Source organism: Theropithecus gelada, chromosome 5 (assembly GCF_003255815.1).
Source record: "Theropithecus gelada isolate Dixy chromosome 5, Tgel_1.0, whole genome shotgun sequence".
NCBI lineage: Eukaryota > Metazoa > Chordata > Mammalia > Primates > Cercopithecidae > Theropithecus > Theropithecus gelada.
The window spans coordinates 149,493,536-149,510,933 of NC_037672.1; the positions used below are offsets into that span (position 1 = coordinate 149,493,536).

At 40.8% G+C, this 17,398-nt stretch overlaps 2 protein-coding genes across 3 annotated transcripts in view; one reads left to right on the plus strand and one right to left on the minus strand.

Moving 5' to 3' along the window:
- The window catches only part of FBXW7 (F-box and WD repeat domain containing 7), a 210,653-nt gene extending 197,103 nt beyond the window's left edge, over positions 1-13,550 (minus strand). The window contains exons 1-2 of one of the 2 annotated variants that reach the window (XM_025385823.1): positions 12,589-13,550; positions 12,403-12,495 (exon numbers count right to left, since the gene is read on the minus strand). The gene's annotated coding sequence lies outside the window, so the exon portion shown is untranslated. Of the gene's footprint in view, positions 1-12,402 lie in introns of both variants that reach the window. The other variant, XM_025385821.1, reaches the window with a different exon arrangement.
- Positions 13,014-16,713, plus strand: LOC112624381 (serine/arginine-rich splicing factor 12-like). Its single transcript, XM_025384846.1, has 3 exons — positions 13,014-13,282; positions 13,470-13,587; positions 13,715-16,713. Exons 1-3 carry the CDS (start codon positions 13,014-13,016, stop codon positions 14,114-14,116), a joined length of 789 nt encoding a protein of 262 aa, XP_025240631.1. The 3' UTR covers positions 14,117-16,713.
- The last annotated feature ends 685 nt before the right edge of the window (positions 16,714-17,398 follow it).

Consider the following 17,398-nt stretch of genomic DNA (forward strand, 5'->3'; position numbering starts at 1 on the left):
AATGACCCAGTATTTATCACCTGACTCTTGAAAAGTAATATTTTGAATCTTATCCAGCACTAACAACTCAAACTACCACCACAAGTGAAAATTAAAAGTTCACAAACTCAATTCAGGATAAATTAACAAGCATTTTTTAAGCACTGATTATATGCACAGCACTAACTTTTAGGAACTACAGTGTTTCAAAGAAGAAACTATCATTTATTAAGGATCTGGCTCCAGGACCCCTTTCACACATTATCTCTTTGAGATCTCACAACATTCTTGGGAGGTATTATCTTATTTTCAAGAGAGGAAGCTCAAGGTCAAAATAGAAAAGTGGTCTCTGACCTAAAAACTTTCACAATTTAATTGGAGAGACCAAAAACAACCACGTTTTAAAGAAAATAAGCAAATTAAATGTCAGTTAAAAATAAATAAAGGGTAGAAAACACAAAATATGAGAAGGAAAAGTATACAGTTAGACTAGTAAGAAAATACTTCTAAAAAGAGGTTTCTAGTATCCCCTCCTCTTAAGAAAACTGCATAGAAGAGCAAAAGAGGAGCAGCTGGGCAGGAGCAACATCTCTCTGAACGATGTGAAATACAAGTTTTGGGGACTGAAAGTCTTGAGATAGCCAATTTAAGTAATAAGTCAAGGAAATGATGAAAACTATCATTTAAGGCTGCCTTAAAATTAGGATCAAGCTGAAGCTGGAGACAATAAACCTAGTCTATGATATGCTTTTAGGGTGCCCCTACCTCCAAACACTCTCAAGCACAGCAACAGGAACAATCAAAAAGTATTTAAAGGTTAAGACTTCTAGGGTTGGTTAATGAAAGCTTAGACAAAGTCCAACAACCAAATCTCCTGAGTGACACATCATCTATTTTGTTTTGTGTATTTTGCCTCTCCTAACCAGAAAGTAAGTTTTAAGAGAGCAGGTATTTTTGTTTTGCTTATTTAGATCAATTCCTGGCATAGTAGGTGTTCAGTAAATCTGAACTGAATCTGCTGCTGAATAAAGGCAGTATTCAAAATAGTAACAAGTTCAGCAACAAAGATCACCAATGTCTCAGCATTCAGAAAACCAGCACCCTCACAGAAATAACAATAACTTAATACTATAATATTTCTTATTACTGCAGCAGTTAACATTTACTGGATGCTAACTTAGCCAGACACTGTGCTAAAGGCTTACATGCATTATCTCACTCAATCCTCTTAATTACCCTATGGGGGAAATAGGTACTATTATTATCATCCCAGTTTTAAAAGAAACACACATGAAATAAATAACTTGCCTGAAATCACAAAGCAGCAGAGCTGGAACCTGGGTCTATCAACTCCAAAGCTTGCCTCTCAGCTACTATGTCACATGTAGAATGACAAGCACCCCTCTCAGACAAAGCTAGCAAAATAGGGTCAATGAGGAAAAAACAACAACAGAACAAAGAAATTCCTCTGTAAGTCAAAAACTCTTTAGCCATCATCTTCTCCTAGTAGGCATGGTGGAAATTTTCCCACCCTAAAATAACACTGATTATCCCATACAAACTAAATCTTTAATGGTTTAAAGAAACCAAATGTTGAAAAGCTATGAATAAAAACCAATAATCTAATCATCATTTCAAAGGGTGACAGATAACAAGTGGTAACACCTCATGTCCACAACCCAAAGAAATAACAGGGTGTGACCCATGACTAAGACTGACCTCCAAACTTCCGGAGCCACTCGCCCTGATATCTGCCTCTTCTTCCTCCCTCCTTTACTGCCTCTCCCCACCTCTGTACAACCCCACTCTCTTCTCCTGCTCAGTTATTTTTAAAAAAAAAAAAAAATGAAATTTTGTTTCCTGCTCTAAATGTCTAAACCTGGTAATATAAAAGTTTAGTATTTCTCCGCAGAGGGAAAAACAAAAAATCCACCTGCGTAACACTCAGTAGAAAAAGGTTTCCCCACTCACTGTATAACCATTCTAGTTTATACTATCAAATTCACACAGCAGTCAATTAAGAGACCACCAATCATGCAAAAGAAAACTTACAACCCAAATATTTATTTACACAACCTCCCAGTATTACATACATAATAATCAGGAAGAAATTAAGTAAACTAGAGAGAACATGCTCTTCTTCCCATCCAGTAACTTATTATAAAGTCTTTTTTGAAAAACTATGAAATGTAAAGATCCCTAGAAGCATAATCCAAATCGTTGCCAACAAAGTATTTAAAATGCTGAAAATTTGTTAAACTAGAATATTCATTAATCATCTAACCAGAGATCCACTAGCAGATAAACCAATCTAATTTCTACATTTACACCAAAATCTAAAGCAAATTTTCCTTAAAAGGAGAAGTCACAGCTAGCAAGATAATCAGTGCTAAAGATTTTATTTTTTTTAACTTTTATTTTAGGTCTGGGGGTACATGTGAAGGTTTCATAGGTAAACATGTGTCACGAGGGTGTGTTGTACATATTATTTCAACACCCAGGTATTAAACTCAGTACCCAATAGTTATCTTTTCTGCTCCTCTCCCTCCTCCTACCCTCCCCCTCAAGTAGACCCCAGTGTCTATTGTTTCCTTTTGTTCATAAGTTCTTACCATTTAGCTCCCACTTACAAGTAAGTACACGCAGTACTTGGTTTTCTGTTCCTGCATTAGTGTGCTACAGATAATAGCCTTGGTTTTCTGTTCCTGCATTAGTGTGCTAGGGATAATAGCCTCCAGCTTCATCCCTACTCCCACAAAAGACATGATCTCCTTCTTTTTTATGGCTGCATAGTATCCCATGGTGTGTATGTACCACATTTTCTTTATCCAATCTGTCACTGATGGGCATTTAGATTGATTCCACATCTTTGCTATTGTGACTAGTGCTGTAATGAACATTCATGTGTATGTGTCCTTATGACAGAATGAATTATATTCTTCTGGGTATATACCCAGTAATGGGATTGCTGAGTGGAATGGTAGTTCTGCTGTCAGCAATTTGAGGAATCGCCATACTGATTTCCACAATGGTTGAACTAATTTACACTCCCACCAACAGTGCATAAGTGTTCCCTTTTCTCTGCAACCTCACTAGCATCTGTTATTTTTTGACATTTTATAGTAGCTACTCTGCATAGTGTGAGATGGTATCTCATGGTGGTTTCGATTTGCACTTCTCTAATGATGAGTAATATCGAACTTTTTCTGCTTGTTGGCTTCATGTAAGTCTTTCGAGAAGTGCCTGTTCATGTCCTTTGCCCACTTTTTAATGGGGTCATTTTTCTCTTGTAAATGTAAGTTCTTATACACGTTAGACCGTAGACCTTTGTCAGATGCAAAGTGTGCAAATATTTTCCCCCAAGAATATATCTCAATCATTTTTTTCTAGCTTAGATTTTTTTCATATACCTTAAATATAGTTCTATTCAATAAACAAACTATGAAGGAAAGCATGGCAAAACTGTTCTCAACATAGAAATTCTTTCCAAATACAAAAACAATCAAGAAGCATTTATTTATTGTATTGGCCAATAAAACACTGATTATGCCCTGCTTGAAGAAAAGGTATTTCTGAAAACCAATCTTGTATTTAACAAATACTAAGCACAAAAAAAAGGAACTTTTAAAACCCACATACTAATAATTTCAGGAAAAAACAATAACTAAAATTAAGTAGTTAAAATAGAATCATGTAAACAAAACTACTTCAATCTGAATTTGAGATGTAAATGACACAGATAAAACTTCTGTTTCAACTTCTTAATGATTTTTTTAAAGCTTTTTATTTCCAAGGGTTAAAGAGATGGGCAATTAAAAGGGCTGATAACTGAATTAGATCTTGCTATTTCTAAATGGGCAATTTAAACCATAGTCACTATCATAGATAATCACTAATTATTCAAAAAAGGATTCTTTTCTGGTCCATATACTACTGAGATCTTTGAAAATAAATGCAAATTCCAGTTATGTTCAAATCAGTCTTTCTTTTCTATTAAAAAAAAGCACAACAGTTCTGTCATTTCTTCAGTTTTTAATAAAATGTTAATGAAGTTTTAGATGCTTCTGAAAACACAGAATTACTTCAGTATTATTCACCAAACTCAAGTGTTGAATTTAAATGTTGGGCAATATAAGGCCTGATTTAAATCTTCTATCTATAGCACACTTTAAAAGAACTTTAACTTAATAAATTAACACTGACGGGTCAAATGCTATATGCCAGGCACTGGATTAAGAGCTTTGCATGCTTTATATTATCTCATTTAATCCTAACAACCACCACGTAAAGGACATGTTTTACTCCATCAACAGGTGATGCCACCAAAATTAAAAGGATAATAAATAGCTTGTTCAAGGCCATGAAGCCAAGAAATTATTGAATTATGAGTTATTGAATTCATATTATGAATGTATTTTATTAGGTAAATGAGAAGTAAACTAGCTGCCTGTGTGGTCAGAAGTAAACTAGCTGACTCCAGGTAGACCTGTTTTCAACCATTAGGTAATTATAAATTACTACTTTTAGTGAAGCAACTCCTTCTCAGACCTAAAGAATGTCATGCAAAGGTATATTACCCCCTATATACCCCCCTAAAAAGCATACAATCCTAAAAGGCTGTTAAAAAATACATACACTCTGACCAGGCACTGTGGCCCAAGCCTGTAATCCCAACACTTTGGGAGGCCATTTCAGGAGGACTGCTTGAGTCCTGGAGTTTGAAACCAGCCTGGGCAACATAGTGAGACCCTGTCTTTACAGAAAATTTTTTAAAAATTAGCAGGGTGTGGCAGTACACACCTATAGTCCCAGCTACTCAGCAGGCTAAGGTGGGAATATCACTTGAGCCCAGGGGGTCGAGGCTGCAGTAAGCAAGGATCACACCACTGCCCTCCAGCCTGGTGACAACGTGTAACCCTGTCTCTAAAAAAAATAATTTTATACAAACCACACACACTCTCATAAGCATTGGCTAGATTAGGAATTTTTGTTAAAAATTTAAAAATTATATACATACACACACACACATATATATACACACACACATACACACATTCTTCCAAAAACAAACCAGCAATTTGCCTTGAGACTTCACATTTGGAACTGACAATATACATTGATGGGTTCGTTTTAAGATGCTGTGAGATGAAAACGCCAAAGCCAGAGGATGTGATCCTGTCAGAGAAAAGGCTAAATAATATTAAAAATATTTTGTAGTCTTTTAATATTTCCTAAATTCCAGAGCAGTCATGCAGAAATGAACATCTAACACAACACACTAGGTACGTGTACACAGACATACACACACACACAGAGAGAGACAGAGAAAACACGCTATCTCTTTCTTACAGCCAGATTTCCAGTAGCTATCTTCCTGCTAGAAAGAAAGGGCAAAGGTGACAGAGCATAGCAACAGGAACTGCACACTATCTGACTGACCCACTAGCTGTCCCTTAGGTCTGATGGGGGAAGAGCAAAAGATACTCAAGCAATAAGGTCTCTTGTGCGTTTCTGCTTGTTTCTGATTTTCAACTACCTGCATGGCAGGATAATACAAGACAAACACTGGCTCTCATATTTTCTTCTTATAAGCCTTCTGCTTTAGAGAAATCAAGTGTTACTCAAAAATTATAAAGGAACACCTCTGAAAAATTTTGTTAAACGTTATTTTAGTTTGTCATTCCAATATCCAGATCGAGTGCTCGGTGAAAAACCGCAGATGCTCCCTCAAACATTTCACAATTCTGAAGTTGTAATAAGAAGAAATTTTTAAAGATACTTGCATGTAAAAATATAATTACTAGAAGATATATATCCCATAGTATTCAGAAAATGTCACATTTTGAAAAAATGCATTCCATTTAAATGTACTGTCAAAGGTATCATAAGGAAATACCAAGGAGGTATCATCAGAAAGCAGCAAAAACATAAAAGTACATTAAGACATAAAACAGGATGATATTAAGTGATATCAAAAATATTTTGTGAAGTCCTTTAATACTGCCTAAATTCCAGAGCAGTCATGCAGAAATGAACATCTAGCACAGTACACTAGGTACCTCTACACACACATACTCTGTGTGTATGTGTGTGTACATTTTCCCCCATTATACTTAATGGGGGGAAAAGTCTAAAAACAGGACAATTTAACAGCAAGAATTCATTATTTAAAAGCAATTTTACTCATCTTTTTGTAATGACAACTCAGTCACACTAAAAAAAAACTAATACACATTTTTTCCTGGTCCACTGAAAGTATCAACGAACGAGAATATTTCTGTTTGGAGTATCTACAGATATGAGATGCACACCTTGTGTCTTTTAAATTACCACTCATCCTTAGGCTTGGGACAATGATAAAATTACCTGAAAAGGCAAAGATTAAAAGATTTTTAAAATAATAAAGAAATAATCCTTTCCAAATAAATAGGAAAGCAACTTTATAGTGACCTTCTAAAAGACATACTAACATTGTCAGATTATATACTCTCTTTTTAAAAGAAGAAAAATTAAAAAGTAAGTTGTTCAATTTAAGTAACAATATGTAGAAATACTATATATAAAATAAAAGCAGGTTTCATACTCACTGAAAAGTGATCATTTTTGCAAGAGTAATCTCCACCCCTGCCATAAACAAGGGAATCCTAAAATAAATAGGATTTATGAAACTAAATATACCATCATCCAATGTTGGTATCTGCTGACATATGAAACAAATATTTTAATATTAACTGTAATGTAAAATTGCACAAAGTGAATTACACTTTCTGAACAACACATGTGAGAAAGATTCACTCTTAAAAATATAGCAATGCAGCCGGGCGCGGTGGCTCACTCCTGTAATCCCAGCACTTTGGGAGGCCAAGACGGGCGGATTATGAGGTCAGGAGATCGAGACCATTCTGGCTAACACAGCGAAACGCCATCTCTACTAAAGAATACAAAAAAATTAGCCAGGCGTAGTGGCTAGTGCCTATAGTCCCAGCTACTCGGGAGGCTGAGGCAGGAGAATGACGTGAACTCAGGAGGCGGAGGTTGCAGTGAGCCGAGATCACGCCACTGCACTCCAGCCTGACCATACAGTGAGACTCCGTCTCAAAAAAAATAAAAATAAAAATAAAAAAATAAAATAAAATAAAATATATATATATATACACACACATATATATACATATATATATATACACACACACAAATATATATATCTCTCTTTCTCTCTCAATGCTAGTCAGGTGTGGTGGCTCACGCCTGTAATCCCAGCACTGTGGGAGGTCAAGGTGGATGGATTACCTGAGCTCAGGAGTTAAGAGACCAGCCTGGGCAACATGATGAAACCCCATCTCTATCAAAAATACAAAAAAATTAGTCAGGCGTGGTGGTGCGTGCCTGTGATCCCAGCTACTCGAGAGGCTGAGGTAGGAGGATGACTTGAGCCCAGGAGGCGGAGGTTGCAGTGAGCTGAGATCACACCACAGCATTCCAGCCTGGGTGACAGAATGCGACCCAAAAAATATATATATATACACACACACACACAAACATACACACACACATATATGTATATATATACATGTATATACATCAAAGCTTTTTAAAGTACACATTTAAATGATTTAAGTAATTTGTTAAGATACACTAGTATTTGAAATTAACAAAACAAAAACTGCGGAGCCAATAATTCTACACACTGAATTAGTCACTGCAAGAGATTAAGACTTAAAGAGATAGCAGTATCAAACTTTAATGCTCTTACAGTTTGACTCATATTATTCAAACCAACCACAAACACTTCTAATTTTACATACGAAGAAAATGCTTTACATTTATTTTCAGGTTTCTAAAGTATGACCACAAGCTTCTTTGCAGATACTTTTGGCCATGATACAAAGCCAGTATATCACTAAATGTCAATTGTGGTTATCTTTAGATAAGAAATGCAGGTAGTCCCTATTTTTTAGCTGCATCCCTTTAAAGATGGCATCACCCATGCCCCTCAATCCATAGTTTGCATCATCATGAAGGCAAAAGTATTTTACAGTAGAGTATGTGCTTTATGCCGAATCATTTTAAATGAACTCAGAGAAAAACATCTCACCTAGAAAACAAAGACCACCAAAAACAGCCAGTCCTGGCTTTGTAGTGTAATAAAGCTCATACTGTTTGTTGGTGGATCTGGCAGTTGTCTGTATCAGGGGTCCAAAAACTTCCGCCTATGGGCCAATTGGAGCACAGCAACATTCATTCACTTCCTTGTTGTCTACAGCTGCTTTCACACTATAAGAACAGAACTGAAAGTTGTGACAGATCATGTGGTCCATAAAACCTAAAATATTTACTAACTGGCCCTTTACAAAAATAGTTTGCCAACTCCTTCTCTACACAATGAGATGTCAGAAGCACCAGAAGACTTCTCCAAGAACCATCTCCAAAGTACAATGCAATAAGCCTATGCTTTGGGGTCATCTGGTGGGTGCTAAAACGCACACACACAAACATTTCCCTCAAGTCTCTCTAGTTCCCTATCAATCCAAAGTTGCCAAGGCAAAGTATATGAAGTTACCACTCTTCTCACTGTCCTTACTAGTAAATAACTTTAACTATAAATGGTTGCCTTCTAAAATTCATCTGAACATGGCTTCGACTGCACAAAAAATGTTGTGGAAAGTGGAGGGTGACAAGAGAAGGCCTCCATATGGCATATAATCCAATCCCTGTATCTTCACCCTAGAATCACCTTAGACCTATCTCCCTGTTGAAACATCTCTTCCCCAGAGTTTCTGCCATTTGAATAATCACTGTTAAGAAGTCAGAGAAGCTACTGGGAAAGTGCAGAATTCCAACTAAGGAACACAAAAAAGTGTGAATATATATTTCCTTCCTCACAATCCTTAATCCTGTTAAAGTCAATACTAAATGCAAGCCACAAAAATGTCTACATTTTTTAAGTGCCAAGTTGCTTTTTGTTTTTTAATAAAAAGGTTAAAAGGAAAAAAAAAAAAGAAAGAAAAAAGCATGTTCAGCACTGCTGTGCCTACACAGGGATATCCCCTCCATTGTATGGGACACAAAGACACACACCAACTGTGAACAAGGGAAGCAGCCTTCTCTGTCAGCTATTTTTGGCCTTACTTCGTCATATTAAGACCAAACGTACGATAATAATGCACAGCGAACTTTAAAAACATGAATTTGAGGAAACAAATCTGTCCTTCTATTTATAAATTCCTTAACAATGAAATTATCATTAAATATGCTCTTCTGAACTTAATCTCAAGGGACCTATATACCCTATCTAAAAAATAAATAAAAACTTTTAGCTTGTTTCAAAAACACAGAATAATATACCCTGGGACTAAACTGGTGGCCATGTTTAAAGCCTGCTCATTCCTTTTTAACTTCAACTCTTATCCACTTCTAAAACATCTATTTTAGGTAGTGTCTCATTCATTCAGATTTTCCCCCTAACTAAAAATACCCACTTTTCAGCTCTTCACTTTCCATCAGTACTCTGGGAAACCTAAATACGTTGAAAATAATTCCAACTTTACATTTTCAGTATATTACCTGCTAAACTATTTTGCTGTTTTGAAACTGCAACAGTATCCAATTGTTGCCCTAAAATTTCACATCCAAAACAAAGTTTACTGTACCATTTCCAAACTCTTTTTTGTAAGAAGTTGCTAGCAACATACTAAGCATCTTCTTTTTCACTCCTCCTTCTGTATAGCCCTTGATAGCCATGACATAATAAAAATGTTGGTTCCCTAGAAAAAGAAAATCCTAATCCAGGCATAACTGCTTTTGCCTAAAATGTAATTTCTCGCCAGTCATCTGAAACTACTCTCTCAGGAACATTCTTCTCAATTGCTTCTTTGAACTGTAATCATGTGTCTACAAAAACACAACTGACCCTAACACTACTCAACAACCTCCATCTGTATTCCCTTCAAACCAACTTCATAATTTTATCTGTCCCTTATACCTTCCAATTCCAAGTCTTAAATATGTTGTCTCTACTTGCTCTTTTCTTCCTAAAAGAAACCTTCACAGATTTGGCTTCAACACTTCAATTAGTTCTATATGTACACGTCCAAAAGCAACATTTCCCTAGTGAAAAATGTAAAAACATATTCACATCTATAAGTTGCCAAATAACATCTAACATCTAGTGTGGTCTTAGATAAATATTGGTCTTTCGCCCCTCTCCTATAGCTTTGTGCAATTTGTGTTTGATTGTCTCCACCACCACCAAGTAAAAGCATCTCAAAGGCAGGGACCCCAAATAGTTTGTCATTTCTACCCAAACATGCTAAACATTACCATAATTTTTTGGCCCAAACATGCTAAACATTACCATAATTTTTGGCCAGACGCGGTGGCTCATGCCTGTAATCTCAGCATTTTGGGAGGTCAAGGTGGGTAGATCATTGGAGGCCAGGAGTTCGAGACCAGCCTGACCGACATGGTGAAACCCCATCTCTACTAAAAATACAAAAAAATTAGCCAGGCGTGGTAGTGCATGCCTGTAGTCCCAGCTACTCGGGAGGCTGACGCAGGAGAATCGCTTGAATCTGGGAGGCAGAGAGGTTGCAGTGAGCTGAGATCGCTCCATTGCACTCCGGCCTGGGTGACAGGGCAAGACTGTGTCTCAAAAAAAAAAAAAAAAAAATTACCATAATTTTTAACCAATCTATAGTTAAAGCAATAAAAGTAGGTCCTAAAATTAGTAAGCAACTTTGACAGAGCACAACCTACATTCAAACTATAGTTTGTTTCTTAGTTTGTCCTACCCTCCGTCCCAAAACACAGCTTCTACATGACTACATTTCTCTTTATCATATCTTTGTGAAAAACGGAATACATGACTCTGATTCTAAGTCTAACATTACATCCACTATTCAGTATTTTCATGTCAGTACACATTTAAAAGAATTTAAAGTTCCTTACCAAAGCATAACAAGGCAACTAAAGAAAAACAATTCAGTGGGAGAAGTTTCAGAGGAGGGAAAAGTGGTCAAAGAAATGAAAGACATTATTCTAAGACAAGAGTTGGAGAAAATGACGGTAGAAATAATGAAAGTCGATAAAATTAAGAAAAGATAAACTGAGGCTTGTCCTGGTATTTCTTGAAATATAAACTCTGTGTCCTGAAAATTTAGGGACACAGGTAGGGAATATGTAAATGAATTGTCATATAATACACAGGCTAATAAACTTGCAGAACTCATTACTTTAAAAAAAAAAAAACAAACATTGTTAAGTTTGAGAAAGTTTTAAATTAATCTAATCAAGATCCTGAATGGAGAACTTCGAATAGAGAGATAATCCCAGGCTTACATTCATTCCCACAAAGCATCTCTCAGGAGTGGCTTCAGACAGAACGAGCCCACAGTTGTCTAGATGGACCACAATTCTCAGTTTAGTACTGCCTATGCCTTCCTATATAAAATCCTGCTCTATGTTTAACCCTTAAGGTCTGTATATGAAATGTTATTTACTTTCATGAACCTTTAACTTGGCACTCTGACAAGATACCTAAAATACAAATCAAAGGTTTTATAAACTTCAACTTTAAAATAATGGAAAGAAAAAATCATTCCTGACTTAAATATCAAAGGTGTATCCTAAATTGATACAGAAATAAAGATAATTCAAAAGAGCAAAGCCTCAAACCAAATAAAAAAGTCCTCAAACCAAATAAAAAAGTGTTGTCATTTGTTACTCTAAAAAAAAAAAGGGGAGGGGTGAAGGGAAAAAAAATCACAACTTTTATAAAATGATTAATGTGATAAATGCTCTTGCCCAAAAAAGTTGTGATTCCTGAGAACTCAAGTTCCTGAATAACTGACATCTGTTACAGTGTCCTCCTAACACACATGAATTGGATCCAGGAACTGAGAAGCTTAACTCCTGTACCAATAGGTACTGAAATGAACCTCTCTCAGGACTGGCTTTTGGTTTTGTTTTGTTTAAAAAAAAAAACAAAGGAATTTTACTTTCAGGGGTCCACATGGTAAGTGGTTCTCACTCGGGAACCTATATGAGAGTACCCCAGAAACAAAAAGTAAACCGCACACACCCACAGTACCAGGAAAAGTTTACAGATACAGATGGCCTCTGTGCGCACATATGCTCTGGCTTCCTCAATTTCCCTTTGCCAACTACTGGCCAGAAAGGTGCGAGTATTCACTCTGGAGAAAGAACTCCTCCAAGTAAAACCTGCATACTTGCATTACTCGTACAAAGAGCTAAAAAGTCACAAAATACAGGCCTCTCTAACACCTTTCCCCCTCTGTGAATAAAGCTAGACCCTCTCATTGATAGACTCCCAACACTACTGGAGAACATCAGCAAAACTCCAGGAGGAAGCGCCGGCATCCTCCCACTTTCTCCCCCTCAATCCCCTCTCCCGGGGCCACTCACACTTTTAGAGAAGAGCCGCGGCGCCGAGAAAGTGAGTTGGTTCCCTTCCTCCTTCGGACTGAGGCGGCAGCTGCGGAAGGCTCCGGCGCGGTACTGAGGTTGAAGCGGTGCTCGTGTCGCTAAACCAGGCGGCCACCCGGGTCTCTTCCGTGCTGCCAGGGGAGAGGAGGCGGCGGCCCCGCTTACCTCCTCTTTTCCTCTTCCTGGGTCTTTTCAGGCTGCGGCTTCTGCCCGTCCAGGGCCACTTCTCCCGGGACAGTCAGGTTTGGGAGACTCCGAATTTTGTTTTTGTAAAGTTTCCTCTGGGTGGAGGCTGCAGCCGGCCCCCCGGGTCCCCCCCGGCCCCGCCGCCCTCGGGACTGGGGCGGGGGAGGGGGGCTCTAAGAACTCCTCCCGGAGTCCAGCCAAGGAGCCGGGGGGCCGGCGACTGGCCAAGGGAGAAGACCCCCGGAGGGGGCTGAGGGGAGGGGAAAGGTGAGGAAAGGACGGCGGCGTCGGTCCTGCTCTCTCCGCCGCCCCAGCCGCAGCTTCACATCGGGGTCCCCGCCCCCCCGGCCGGGGGGTGGTTGCCGAGCTTGGTTGGGGCCCCGGTTCATACACTCCGGGGCAAGATGCTACGGCCCCGGGCGGGTGGCCGAGGCGGCGGCGAGGCGAGGGACCCGGCCGGCTCCGCTCGGCGCCGCCCCCGCTCCCGGCTCCCGCATGTGTCGCTGCGGCTGGGACCCCCCTCCCTACACCTTGGGGGTCTCTCGCCCCAGGCCCCCCGGGACGAGGCAGAAGCTCCGGCGCCTCCTCAGCGTTCTCTCACCACGGAGCAGCTACCCAGTCCCGGCCGGTGGCAGCCGCCTCCCTGCCCCCCAAGCCGCCGGCTCCGGCTCAGGCTCGGGCTCCGGCTCCGGCTCCGGCTCCGGCTCCGGCGTGTGCAGCAGCCGCCGCTGCCGGCCGGGAAGGTGAGGGGGGGAGAGGAGTGCGGCCGCGGCTCCCGCTGGCCCAGGTGAGAGCGAAGGTCTCGGCGGCCAGTGCAGGAGGGCTGGGTCTCTCGGATGCGCCTTCGCTCTCACTCTCAGCGGCGGCAGCAGCGGCAGCGCCCGGAGCTCAGCTCGCTGTCTCCCTCGCTCTGTGCGGGGCTCTCGCCTCACTCCAGAGAGAGGGGCGGGAGGAGAGCGGCGCCTGCCGATGACGCAAGTCACCTAGCAACCACTCTCTTCCCCCTCCCTCTTCTTTCCGCTCTGAGGCTTCCTCCGCTGGCCTCTTTTCCCCTTCCAGCCACCCCGCCCTGGGCGCCTCTGGCGCCCTCTGATGACGCTCCAAGGGAAGAGGAAGTGGGGATCGGCGAGCGGGTGGGTGCGCCTCGGGCCGCGGGACTCGCAGCCGCCGCCGCCGCTGCCGCCTCTACGGCCGCGTCAGAACTGAAGAAAGGAAGGGGAGGAGCCGAGTCGAGCCTAAGCTGCCGCTCGATCTTACCCCTGACCCGAGGGCGGCCTGGAGAGCTTGCTCTGTAGCAGTTTCCTTCGGGGCAGGTGGGGACTGCTCCTTTGGGAGGAAAGAGGAGGCCCAGGCCGCGCCTTCAGACAGCTGCGCGCACCACCCGAAGATGAGGCATTTGGCCCCAGACCCTCGAAAAGCCGGACTGATCGAGGAGTTCCCGCACAGCCTGACCCGCTGCACCTGCTCCAGGGAGAGAGCGCCCCAACCTTCCCGTGGCGTGGGGTGAGACCCGGCGTTGGATAACGTGTGGTCGGGACGAGCAAATGTTTGATGAATGAATGAATGAATGAATGCCTCTCTCACGTGGCACTCGCGAAGCTCAGAGGATATGGTGGAAGTGCAAGTGCTTTGTAAACTACAGTGCATTGTACAAATGAGTTGTAATAAATTCCCTCCCTCCTCCTAGCCGTGAAAGGAAACAGGGGTGCGGCTTGAGTACAGTCACAACCTGAGTCTTTAGTGGACAAGGAGACGAAATGCCGGGCAGAGGAAGGAACCCATCCTCGTGCAGATTGTTAGGATGGCGGGAAGGGAGGATTGGAAGGGAGCCATCCTCTGGGAGATTGTTGAAGGATTTTTAACTGTCAGGGGAAGAATTTAATAGTGCCTCACTTTTACGAATGGTTCTTTCTTATGGCTTGGGGCTTTCGAGAACTTCTGATCTTGGTTCATCAGTGTACGTTGTCATCAAGAAATGTTAGCCTGTGTTTCAGGTCTGACTCAAAGGTTATTTTCTTTCTAAAATAAATGTTATTACTATTATGCAGCTTTTCCTACAGATGTTATCCTGGAAAGGAAAGTCAAGGAAAAACTAAAGTGTAGTTCTCTAGGAAAAGAAATTTAAGATAAAAGGACCAGAATCCTCAGAAATCTGTCTTAAGTGAGTAGTATGAGGAAAAGATTAAAACAGCAGCAATGATGAAAGCAGATTCCACAATTCTGTCCGTGGACCCTAGTACACTCTACCTCCTTGGGAAGCAGTAGTAATGGACTTTACAAGTCTTTCCACCTGAAGGAGGGGGTGAGATAGGAGCAAGTGTAATATAGACAAATGTGGGAAGCTCTGGGTTTCTCCCACTACTGCCACTACCATCTGCAAACAGTAGACTAAGGAGCCTTTTAACTGGGTAAATACAAGGCCTCGTGTTCATTAACATGCTGCGGGAAAGGTGGTGGGAGGGGCAAAGGAGAATGTGGCAAAACCAAGGAGAGACTCACAGACTAGCACCTGACCCTACTGCCCTTGATCTGAAGTTCCAAGAGCCAGGTTAAATATCCTGCTTAAATTACCCTGGATTTTTCTGTCTTTACATGACCAATCCCCTGCTACAGCCTTCCAAATAAGACTCACAGTTAATCAGACCAACAAGTGATGGTTTCACATGGCTACAAAATAAATATTTTTTGTTTTTCCCCCTCTTCCTATCTTACAGCAGGGGAATGGTGGAAATTAAAGGAGTAAAACACACAGATTTAGGGGATTTTGTGAAGCTAAACACCTCAGAGAGTTTAACCTTTGTGGGCTTTGAAGGAAAAGAGTGCAAACATCAGAATTCTGCAGCCCAGCAGAGAACACCTCCAGTTAAGTGTGTACCACATAGGGTTTTTCAGCAGCGTGATCTTCTGTTTTCACTGTCAGTGGCTCCACCTTACAACCTCAGTGCTGAGGAACAGAAGGACACTCAGGAGAGCCTGAGCCACCTACTTAGAAAGTATTTAATAACAGCGCACTAAGCTTACTGGGCTAGATACCCTCCTCAACATCCAGCTTGATAACAGGAGGAAACAGCTGGAACTGGAGGCTGGAGAGAAGGAAGTTCATACATTTCCAACTTGGTCTGCATCTCTTTAGTTCCTTGTATTGCTTATTAATCCAGAGGAGAAAACAGCTAGTTAATTCAAAATTCCAAAAAATCTGAAGTTTTAGCTAATAGTTCCTTCCCTGGTTCATCAATTTAAGATAAAGACCTAAAAACTGTGTTAAAATATAGAACAAAGGAGATTCTTATAAAGTTTTTGACCTCTACACTTGAAAGTGAGCTCTTATGAGAAATTAATCAATGTTTTGTTATTCCACATCAGTGGGTTTTACTGTCAAAGATTGTATAAGCTAAATTATCTGGCAAAATTTTGCTTTCCAGAAATGCTATCTATAGTATATTAATTTTAACATTTTTATTGTGAAATATAGTTTAAATACATAAAGCAATTATATAGTATAATAAGTGATTATAAAGGAAACCACCATGTAACCGATCAACCAGGTTAAGAAATGGAATATTTCCAGTAACTCAGAAGTTCCCCGCCCTGCCCCATGACCTTCCTGAACACAACTCTTTGCCTCCCTCCTAAATGTAGCCATTATTCTAACATTTGTGGTAATCATTTCCTTGCTTTTCTTTGTCACAAGCATGCATCCCTAAACAATATATTGTTTAGTTTCACTCTTTGTTTTGAACTTGATGTAACTGGAACCATATAATATGTAATCTGTTGTTCTTGCTGCTTTTGCTCAACATTGTTTTTAATTCATATGTTGTTCAGGTTGTTCCTATAGCTGTAATTTGTGCATTTTCATTGCTGCATATTACAGTGTCTCATTGTACCAGTATGTGACAATATGTTTAGCCATTCTGTTGCTGATAGACATCTGGGTTGTTTCTAGTTTAGGACTGTTATAAATGCTAATGTGAACATTCTTCATATATGTGTTCCATCACATCTATGTCAGTTTCTGTACAGCATATGCCTGGGAGTGGTAAGATGTATCATAAACTTGAATAAATAATGCCAAGTTCTTTTCTAGAGGGTTACACACTCACATTAGGTATGTATGAGTCCCATTGCTCCACACCTTCACAACACTTGACATTGTTGGTTGTTTTGGTTTTGCCAGTCTGGTGGGCGTGTAGTAGTATATCATTATGGTTTTAACTGGCATTTCTCTGATTACTGATGCTGTTGAGAACCTTTTTGTGTACAACTAGCCATTTGGATTTACATTTTTGTGGTGCGTTATTATCTTTTCAATGTCTAAGTCTCTGAGATGCCCAACTTTTCAATATCCTTTCATAGTCCATATTTGAACAGGTAAAGTAATGTCATGGGATGTTGAGGGTGTCGCTTTTCTGGCCGGAAACCTCTGTGGCCTGTAGCGCCTTTGCCCAAGTCTTGCTCAGGCCCACTGGGCTCATTCCACCTACTTGGCCTGGCAGGCTGTGCTCAACTTACGCTACCGGCCTGGATCCCACGTCTGCCAAGAGCAAGTACGGCGTGGAGCAGCAAGGCATGTGTGAGCGAGCGTGAGGTCTGGCTACTGCACAGTCAGACACAGCAGCTGCTGCAGTGGGGCGGGCAGCTCCAGATGTGCCAGCTCTCTGCAAGGCTGTGGCTGGACCAGGCATACTGCAAGCAGCTTCCACAGCTGGCACCAGGGAACACAAGACATTGGCACCCAGAAGCTTGGAGACGCCAGGAACTGCAGGGACCCAAAGAGGGAGTCACAGCC

Excerpts from the sequence above, each read along its gene's own strand:
- LOC112624381 (XM_025384846.1), top strand. The coding sequence starts at position 13,014 with ATGCTACGGCCCCGGGCGGGTGGCCGAGGCGGCGGCGAGGCGAGGGAC. Across the intron at positions 13,283-13,469 it reads AGCCGCCGGCTCCGGCTCAG|CGGCGGCAGCAGCGGCAGCG; the intron begins GCTCGGGCTCCG and ends TCTCACTCTCAG. Across the intron at positions 13,588-13,714 it reads GGCGCCTGCCGATGACGCAA|GGAAGAGGAAGTGGGGATCG; the intron begins GTCACCTAGCAA and ends TGACGCTCCAAG.